At 38.2% G+C, this 10,577-nt stretch overlaps 1 protein-coding gene across 1 annotated transcript; it reads left to right on the forward strand.

Annotated features, from left to right (window-relative positions):
* The first annotated feature begins 615 nt into the window (after nt 1-615).
* Nucleotides 616-7,952, forward strand: LOC103703774. Its single transcript, XM_026803457.2, has 5 exons — nt 616-767; nt 815-1,015; nt 3,452-3,613; nt 3,738-3,789; nt 3,874-7,952. Exons 1-5 carry the CDS (start codon nt 712-714, stop codon nt 3,961-3,963), a joined length of 561 nt encoding a protein of 186 aa, XP_026659258.1. The 5' UTR covers nt 616-711; the 3' UTR covers nt 3,964-7,952.
* Nucleotides 7,953-10,577: the final 2,625 nt, after the last annotated feature.

The following is a 10,577-nucleotide window of genomic DNA, read 5'->3' on the forward strand; positions in this document are numbered from 1 at the left end:
GAAGCCATCTGAGTCGTGAAAGAAGAGTTGGTCTGCGTAGACGTACGCCACCCTCCTCGCCTCGCCGGCCTCTGGATGTAAGGTATGCTCACCTCCGAGGAGGGAGAAATAGGGAAGCCTTCGTTGCGGCGGCGCGAGGGATGTGAAGTGGGTCCCTTGAGATCTGTCCCTTGGTATATCGCTAGTTCCGTAGCCCCCGAGAATGGGTCGAAGAAAGGCCGCGACTTGGGGGGTCTCTCACCTCGCGCCTTGGGTTTCGGGGGAGAGAGAGCCACGGTTTGGTATAAAAAGAAATCCAAGATTTGATGAATTTTGCGTAAATGCAGGAAAGAGGGTTTTCGATTTGTGCTGGTTTCCAGGGCTGGTCCCCGAATAGAGCAGTCTTCGATATGGGACTTGGTTCTTTGCATAGGTTTGTTGATTTCGTCTATTTCTGGTCGTTATCTAAAAGCCAAAGCGGAAAGAAAACGAAAAGAAAAAACAACCAAGCCTGACCGGTTTTGCGTAGAATCTTTGTCGTGATTTCGATTTGTTTCGGCTGTTCTGTTCAGGACCAGTAGCGCGCAGGTTTGGCTTTGCCAAGAGATTCGGCTCTTCTGACTTTCAAAGGTTAGTTTCTTGATATAGCGATTCCACGAGTGGTTAGTGCGGTTTCTTGGATGATTCTTTTATGATGCTCTGTGTTTGCTCGTTGGTGTAAGAAGATCCAAAATGTCAGGGGGCACGCCGGTGGCTGGTGGCTACGTGAGGCAGAGACACAACCAAGGGTGCTTCTCCAGTGCTGACGACCTAGAGATGCAGAGGAACAGTGGAGGAAACTCCTCGACTGGCGAGACCTCGAGGACGATGCATCTTCAAGGCCACCAACATATTCGATACCAGCCCTTCGGAGGGCTCGGACACGGAAAGAAGTCGTTGAGACGGTAATCTGGCTCATTGCGGTGTGCATCATCTACTATGGCGATCGGCGCTCAAATCTGATCTCTCTCTTGTGCTGGGATGGAAGGATCAAGAGGTAAAAAGAACCAGTCTCCTTGCTTGGATTATGTTTTACTTTTAGATTCTAGGAGAACTTTTGAAGTCAATAATGTGGATGTGGTAGCTATTTTGGTTCAAGAATGACATTTCGAAGTTCTATAGGATTGCTTTTATGAAAAAGTAAATTGCATGATGTCTTGACTGGCCATAATTGTACACGCGAGAATTCCTAATTTTGTCATATCCTTTTTTTCTTTTCCTCTTATTTTGCTTTATGGTTACTTTTGTTCTACTTACAGCTGGAAGAAAAAAGAAGGATTTATCTCTCCAGTTGATGTCGAGCTCGTAAAGAACTAAGGGTGACTTTGGACTCATATTTATGCAGACATGAGATATGTTCTTACCTAGAAAAGGTGAAGATCAGATATACAATTGGTTCAGACATTTTAATTGTAAGATGGGGCTGAGCAGGGTTATTTGGGTTGGGTGGTTGGTGGGGTAATTCTTTTTTTCTATGCAACAAAACAGGCTGGAGGATATGTGGGTCAATGGCTTCCAGTGAATGTACTTTGGCTTGAAGTTTACAGCTCTAAGTTGTTGGGTGGTTTCTGGAATGAGTCAGGAGAGCTTGGATATACGTGGCTTGTTTTATGGATTATTAGCATGAAATCGATGTGGATTCTTTTAATTTTGAACTGAGTGGGGAAGCATCATCCATTTCCATGGAAGAGTTGAAGATTGCATCAAAGGTCACCATTCCATTATATTGACAGTTTGTTCACCTTCTGTGATTCCTAGATGATAAGGAGGTGTCCTAAGATGCAACAGTAGTATAATTAATTTCCCTTCTTGCTTTTATGTTGACGTAATTCCCAGGGAGTATGTTGGGACAGAGTATTTATAGTTGATAGGTAGTGCATGGGGTTATGTTGGATGAATAGGAAGCTTTTAGGTTTACAGGAAGTGAAACGAGCTGTGGAAGAGGCCTTCTGAGGAACAGGATATGCGCAATCACTCATGCTCTCCTCGTCCCTCCTCTCCATTGTTTCTTTGTGCTTGCTTGTATGCCGAATTTGCTGGTTATGTGATTGATCACCATTACTATCAATTACTGTTTCATTCCTAAAGACTATGGTGGCTTTTGGAATTTGAAATGTCAAGAAGCAAATGAACTTCTATATTTAAATGCTGAAGTCGAGTTTTTATGTTCTGGCTGATATATGGTTCAGCCTCTGCATGTCAATAACATGGATTTTATTGTTACTGCACCTCTGGTGATTAGTGATTCTAGGAAGTTCATAGAGCCTGATTGCTTTACATTGACACCATTATCTTGCTGGGAAACTATTATGTTCATTTGTTGTTTGCAGTGAAATTTTGGTAGGAGGTACCAATAGATTCTGACTTGACCTATGGCTTAATAATAAATATATTATTGATCAATAATTTAAGAGAAGGAAGTGTGCAATGGAGTGAAGTTAGTAGTTGCAGCATCTTTCGATATAGTAATAATTGATCAAATAGTACAATTATGTGCAAGTTAGAGTCTTACCAAGGAAGCGGGCACAAAGGTGTGTGAGATTTGGAAAAGAGCTAGGCAAAACTAAAAATTACAGACTTTGAAAACTTAATATGATCAGGATTAAACATCTGATACAAATTGTTTGTGAAATATTTGTCATGCTGATTACTGAATTTGATGATTAAGGGCCACTTTTTATGATTTTTTAAGAAGTATTTTCTTAGTGAGATCATGGACTGAATCTATTTTTATGATGATCAGTTGTTTTCTTTCCTATTCGACCTAATTTTTATTTGAGAGATAACATATAACCGAAGGGAGGAATATGTTTACCTGTAAATTGTTAAGGTCAATATATCTAAATCTGAAAGTTGGCAGCTTCATCATTTTGGTTGTTTGATATATATGTCGTTCACATGGATCTGCTATTTGACATATATATGATTTCCACATGAATCTGCTAGAATATTGTTGAAAATATCGATCTTGTAGTTCTTTGCATGCATCTCATTCTAATTGCTTTTTGCACCAGTTTATCATTTTATACCTTCTTTACCTGTAAATGTGAAGCTTGATATAGCTGAATCTGAAGACTGGTCCATCAATTTTTTTAATCATTTTAGTTATTTGAAATGTATGGTTTCCACATCAGTGTGCTTGATTTTATTGTGTAAAAATATTGATATTGCAGCAGTTCTTTGCATGCATCTCATCCAATTTCTTTCTGTTAGTTTAACATTTTATACCTCCTCTACCTGTAAAATGCAGAGCGTGATATAGTTGAATTTGAAAGCTGATACCTGAATTTTGCTTTTTCACCATTTTGGTCATTTGATATGTACATTTTCCACATGAATCTGCTTATTGTTTAAAAATTTTGATCTTGCAGCAGTACTTTTCATGTATGTCAATCCAACTGCATTTTACATTAGTTTATCAATTATTTTGCAGGACAGCTCTGTACCTCAGTCTTGTGGGTGTTGCCTTGGATTTAGGCCTTAATTTATATTCCACATTTTTCTTGTGCGGTCCACAGAAGCTTTATGAAAAAAATGAAGCCTTGCTTTCTATAGCACCATGTATCATCATGCTTGGATTCCTCTTGTTCTGCTTGTAAGTACAATTACTTGATGTACTCATTTATGAGAGAGGAAGGATCTTAAGCTAGAATTTAAGTTAAAGAGGTCTGCTTGATTTAGAGTATTTTGTTTAGTTTGTTGAAGCTCTTATTTTGCAGGTTATCATTTGCTTTATGGCCTATTTGGTGTTTCTTGTCCATTCCTCTTTTGGTAAGAACCTTGCCTTTTTGTAAAAAAGAAACAGCAAATTACTTTGATATTTCATTTCAATAATGCTGCTTTTTTTCATTGCAGTTTACACTATTCATGGCTGTCATGGTTATATCACCATACTTGCTAATTGGACCACTTAGATTATCTGAATTTGCAGCCCGTGCTGACTGATCTTTCAAAATTGATTATCTGAGAACTGAAGAAAAACTGATTTTAGAAGGGTGAATTTCAAATGTATGTTGTGGCACTCTAACCATCATGGGAAGATTTACCAAGCCATGGATACTTCAGGAACTAAGATTCATGAGGATGGCTGCAATGCCATGCTTTGGTGGTGAGTTCAGAGTTAATAAGGCTGGCATCCATACTGTGATCTGTTTGATATAATTGTCAACAACTACTTCCAGATCACGCTTTTGATAAAATTTCTAGGTTCTGTTCAGCTCCTCAAGCGTTTGATAATACTTGGAGTTTAAACAACATTTTGCATCAGTTTAGTTTATGGAAAGACACTATGGAGTAAAATTATCCATATAATACACCCATCTATTTTCCATTATTTGATACAGATTAAGTTTTAAATTCTGATGAATAAGTCTTCGTTTTCTTCTTTTTTCAGGCCACCTTGGGTCAATTAGTAGCCTTGGAACTTGTTATTTACTTAAATTCTATCTATAGAGAACCCCATTCTTCTTAAGGATGTTTCATTGCTTGAAGATACACATAATGATCGCTCTTTTCTATTTTTACCTAAAGTCATTCTGATTTTAAAATCATCTGTTCTGTATACAAATAGGGTCACTTTGCAACCATTTGTTGAATATGTATGGTACTTTTCTCTCTCTATCAGACTATGTGAATAATGTTTCTAACTGTGAAGGATATATATCTAATTCTAATTGGAATGCACACTTCTAATTGAATTGTAGGGAATCCATTATAAGTTGACCTCGGTGTACATGCATTCTGCCTATATTATGGATCTTGATTAGGTGGTGGCCTAGCAGAGTCTGTTTTTTGTAATAACCATCAAGATATCAAAAGTAGGGCATGCCTTATAGTATTTTAAAGGTACCATAAGGTGGCAACAGCCAAATAATACAGTACACATAGATAGTTGTGATCTCATAACTGCCAAATGTTTGATTCACCCTCCTCCTCTAGAACCCTCTTTTTTCCATCGTTGAACTACTATGTCTTCATCAACGTGGACATGGCGTAGGTGCTATCTGACCAAGCTGGTTAATTGTTTGGTGGTTATCCCAAGGGACCTGGTTTCAAATCCCACCTTCACCAGCTTTTGGGGGGTGAGGGATGCTTTGGGAAGGGCAACACTCCATTGTGTAGCCCATTGCCTACATGCCTCTTCTACCAAAAAAAGAATAAGTAAATAAAGTGGACATTGTGGAAAACGATGATTTTGATATACATGCATGAATTGCATTTTTCAATATATATGATGCATAATGTTTAACTAATGGCTAGATAACAGGATAAAATAGTTAAATTTTGATTAAATGTTAGCAAAGTCAGCATCTGTGATAATTTTCATCAAGTTGGAAAACCTATAATATATGGGAAGTATTACAGTATTCTATTCTACTAAATGTTTCATAGTACAGTAACTAGAGGGAGCTGAAATTTTATACCATTAACTGGACTTACACCTCGCCTCCATTGCTGCAGCACTCTGCAGTCTTCACTTGAATTAGCCTTTATAGAAATAGATTATACCCTATAGGTGCCCAGTATCACATTTTCTTATGTATTCTTTAATTGTGTAGTGTGTGCAATGACTACTGGTCCTTACAACAGAGACATCAGGCCTGAGGCAGGACATCTAGAAACATTCAGTCACTAAAGAATTAGAAACTTAGGGAAGGAGTAGCATTTCACCTCTTTCCAGCCAAGGAGAATCGATTAGATGATAGATGCAATCAAGGAGATCCTAAATCCATAAAGGCTATATCTATTTTAGAACATGGATGTGGATCGAGCTACCCATTTTCAATACTTTTTAATGTAAACTATTTTTAATATTCGATAGTATGAACATCATATCACTTGTAATTCTTCTGATTGGGTCGGTGATTGAAGTTAAGTTCGTTTCCTGTTAATGCTGCAAAGTGCAAGCAGTAACTTTCCAGTCCAACTGTCAGTATCATCATAAAAGCTAGATGCTCCAGTTTCCGTCTTACTGTTTTAAAGCCTATTTTGCTCAGCCTATGATATGCGAGGGAAAATTGAACATTTCTTCATTTGATTTGCTTCGCCTGCATTTATACATGGATTCTAGCTAGTTAAAAAAAAAAATATGTTTCTATCTACTTAATGATGAGCTGTGCTATGCCTCTAGGGGTTATTGATAGTATTCAGAAACTTTTTAAATCCTTTTCTGGGCTCATGATATTGGTAAAAAAGTATCCATTTAGTTTTGTGGGATGCTGTTTGTAAACCTAAAATGGCTGGAGGTCTGAGTTTATATGACCTCAGGTATGGATGCACTGCTCTCATCACCTGGTTAGCTGCTAATTTGATGCTCAATCCTTACTCCTTGTGGGCCTCTGTGATGGCTGAGAAGTATGGATTTCCGGGGACTTGGGATGGTTATAGGTGTACCAGAAGGTCATCCCGAATTTGGAAAGAGATTATTCTACATTCGGTTGACATTAAATTTGCATTTCAATGGTCAGTAGGAAACTGCTCGAGGATTGATATTATTAATGATGCATGGATTACTGACATTCCTTTAGTCAGAAGTGAAACCTTTGTCAATTCTGATGTGAGTATGGACGGTCATTGTGTTTCTTCTTTGATTGAACAAGGGGAGTGGAATTGGTGCTCTTGAATCATTTTTTCGGTCCTGATTTTGTAACTGCCATCACTTCTATTCCTTTGCCAGAGGCTACTGTTAATGATGTGCAAACTTGGTATAAATCTGGTTTTTCGGTGGTTAAAGCAAGGGATTTTTATCATGAGCTATTTCATAATGGTGGAGAGTTGGACGATAATTCTACTACTATCTTCGCTGCAATTTGAAATTTTCAGCTACTACTCGTGTTCTTTTTTGGTGGAAGGTGGCTTGGAGGCGGTTGACTTGGCAAACTCTGCTTATGTCCAGAGGATTATTAGATCCTTTGGAGGGAGGTTGTGATTTGTGTCATGATTCGGAGGATGTTGATCATATTTCACCTAGCTGTTCAATGGTTAAGGAGACTTTGTGTCATATTTCAGCAAGACTTCAATTTACTTTTCCATGTGATACTGTTGATTTACTTCTCTCTTCTTTTCAAAGGAGGATAGATCCATTGCTGCTCTCTATTCTGGCATATGCTGGCTGGATCTTGTGGAAAGCTCAGAATAATAGTCTTTCAACAACTTCATACCACTCCGCAGACTATGGCTGATCAAGCTGTTAGAATGGCAAAGGAGTTCCATCATGAGGCGTCAAAAGTTTCTGAACACAATATGAGGCACTGGGTCGTTTGCGACTAGAGAAGTCCCTCCTAACAAATCCTATCTTGGTTAGGTGGATGCCCCCTCCCCTTGGATGTGTCAAGGTTAATTTTGAAGGGTCTTTGAACAATCATCTTAGTGGGGTGGGGTTTGTTATTAGAGACCGTGAAGGGAGACTTCTTCTGGCTGGTGCTTGACTTTCTACCTATGCTTCTGTCCATTTCATTGAATTTCGAGGAGCATGGGAACGTGTCTGGGCTGCAGTTAATATTTTGAAATGCTCTAGAATTCAGCTGGAGGGTGATTCATGACAGTCGTCAGTTGGATTTCCAGTCGAGCTTCTAGTTGGATTGCCAACCCTTTGCTTAGTGACATCCATTGTCTGTTGTCCTCTGTGGAATTTTTCTCTGTGCAACATGTTTATCCGGAGGCAAATTTTGCAGCAGATTGGTTGGCTTCCTTGCATTCGAATCTGTAGGCAGATGTCCACGGACTCTCTCGGCTTAGAAGGGCTTCGTGATCTTTGTTATTTCTGTTAGTTTTCCTTTTAGTTTTTTCTGTTTTCTCTTGTCTGTCTGACAAGTCACCAAAATTTTAGTTGAGGATTTGCCCTTTGTGCAAAATGATTGCAGTATGGCAACTTTAAGCATGCCACCCAAAATGTATTTACTATTTATATTGAAATGGCATCATGTTTGTGTTGATGGGGTACTCTATACATCAACAATACTGATCATATAAGTAACTCAGAAGTGGGGTTTCACATCAAAGGTTCCTTTGCTTTGTAGAATGTTTTATACTGTTTAAGTAGACATTCAATATTGCTATTCAGCCTCAGCTAACAGGAGGACTTGAAGGTGATATGATTAAACAAGGAGTGGTATTATCTTCTTAAAAAGGTACTGATGTTTGTCTTATGAAGGAGCTGAAGCATTAGGAATCAGGTGCAGGAGCAGGAGTAAGGTTCTTGTGCGGCCATGGAATTGTATGTAGAAGATTCCAAACAGTGAGACTGTATTGTTGTTGTTGTTGATAGTCAGATGCGATCTGCTCCATCCATCAATGTAAGTGGGCTCTCTTAAGTCTCTAAGCTATACACTGTGCGAAGGTTAGAGGCCCCTGTGATTTTAGCCTTTATGACAGGGGTTTCAACCACATTGCAAACCATTATAGCTTCCCTTTGCAGCATTTTGAACTGCTTCATACTTGTTCCCTAGTCGGTGATGAGAGTTGTTGAAGACAGGTTTTGACCTGAAGGCTTAACATTGTTGAAGCATGTCTCAGCAACCAGGGATGCTGGACTCGCCACCCAAAATTATTAAGTTCTGTGTGGTTGCTTTTCATGTCCACCTTTGCTTTGTAGCCTATTTAGAGCGAGAGATTTTCTTGTTATGATTATTAGTTGGGCAAACATGATTGCTACTAGGGAGTTCAGGTTTTAATCTTCTCCTCTGCCTTGTGCTCACTGGTTAAATCAATGTGTTCCTTTGAGAAAAATCTGATACTTACAGATTACCGGGAAAAGATCAAATTTCAGACTGTTATACAAACAATGCCCATCTTAAGGAATGATAGCAGTCATTAACTAGAAGTGTCTTCCTTCCAGTAAACCATATCTTGAGATTTTACATGAAAGGGGAAAGATATTTTATGTGCACAGACATCATATTTCTTGTAATATTTTGACCCATCCTACCTTTTTTGTGGCAGATTGGTGACCAAATTTTTGTCATTGAGTTTATCCCAAGGACTATTTGCTCAAAGGTACTAAAGATATGTTAACAAAACAACATGGACAGCATATCCAAAAAGTGGCTGCAGTACTACATGCTATCAAATTTTAAAATTTATTATTGCTTGTGACATCAACTACATTCTGAATATCTACTGGAGCTCAGAAGAGATTTATGATCAGGAATCTGAGTTTATAGTAAGAAATAAAGCACACTTGTAGTTCTGCGACATAATTCAATGGTAAGATTTGCAAACATAGTCTAGATTCGATCTGCTGAGATATCTTTTAGAATGCTGATTCTAGAAAGGAGGTCAAGCAATGAGACAAAAGACTAATAGTGTTTTTATTGGATCGCATAAGGCTTGTTTTAGTTGTGTACATATTTAACATGGAGGCACACTACAATGAGTCTCTAGATTTCTAAGTTTTCTTTTTTGCTAAGGCCTCGTCTTCAAGTCTGAATGTCAGATGTACAATTTGCTTTGGCTGATCTGGTTGTAGGATGATGTAATAAAGAGAAAGGAGATTTGTTATATTTATGAACGTTACCTTATATCTTTTCTTTTCTTAATTTTTCTTGTATTTTTTATTATTATGGGTCTCTGGTATGTTATAATAGTTCTTTTATATGCATAAAGCTTACTCTTTGCTGGTATTTGTATTACTTTGTGGGCTTTGAGACTTTGTTCTTTGAACTTTTTGTGTGGATGGTAGAATATATGAATAATGGAACTCGGATAAGTATTTAATTTTTTTTCTGCTATAATATGATATCTGTGATGTGGTAGCCTCCCCACTTTCCCCTCTTTGTGATGCTCAATGATATCATATTACCCTTAGGGAATTGGCTTTCACTACAAAATTTCGTTTAAATCTGCAATATTATGAGCAAATGCGGCCTTGCTTGCATGCAACATCATGTCTGTGGCATATACATTGAACTGCACGTAATTGTTAACTTCAGTAGAATTCTGGTTGGCCTTTGACGCAACTAGTTTAGGAAGAAAAGATAGTTCTCCTTGCCAGTTGAACTCATAGGATGGTGGCTGTATTAGGTTGAAACAATCAGCTGCAAAGGGGTGCCTGCAAAGACATTGTAACTGGTGCCAGTGGTTGAACTAGTAGCAGCAGTACTGTTTCGATGGAGCAGTTGCAAAAATGGGGTACCACAGAAAGATGTCATGCCAGAGGGGTTGTTATGACTCCCATATCATTGCACATGGATGACTGAGATCATGCTTCTAGGTTAATTCTTATTGATTACTGAATTAGCCCTTTCTGCACTATATATGCATAAAAGATTTCTGTTGTCTTTTTTTGCTAACAAAGGCCAAAGGCCAAAGCAATATTATTAATAAGCAGAGAATATGAGGTTAACCAATATCCATTCTCAACAGATCAGACATTATCTGTTAAGGAAAATTGGAATACTAGAAAGCAAAATTGGAATGCAGAACATATTTGGCGAGCCAATTAGCAACGTGATTGTCTTCCATATATACATGAGTAGTTTTAACTTTAACTTCTAAGCAACCTGCAAGAATCTAAAATGAGAGGGCTGACAGAAGAAACATTAGCCTTGAAGTTCTTGAGA

This window comes from Phoenix dactylifera, chromosome 9 (genome assembly GCF_009389715.1).
Source record: "Phoenix dactylifera cultivar Barhee BC4 chromosome 9, palm_55x_up_171113_PBpolish2nd_filt_p, whole genome shotgun sequence".
In the NCBI taxonomy this organism is placed as follows: Eukaryota; Viridiplantae; Streptophyta; class Magnoliopsida; order Arecales; family Arecaceae; genus Phoenix; species Phoenix dactylifera.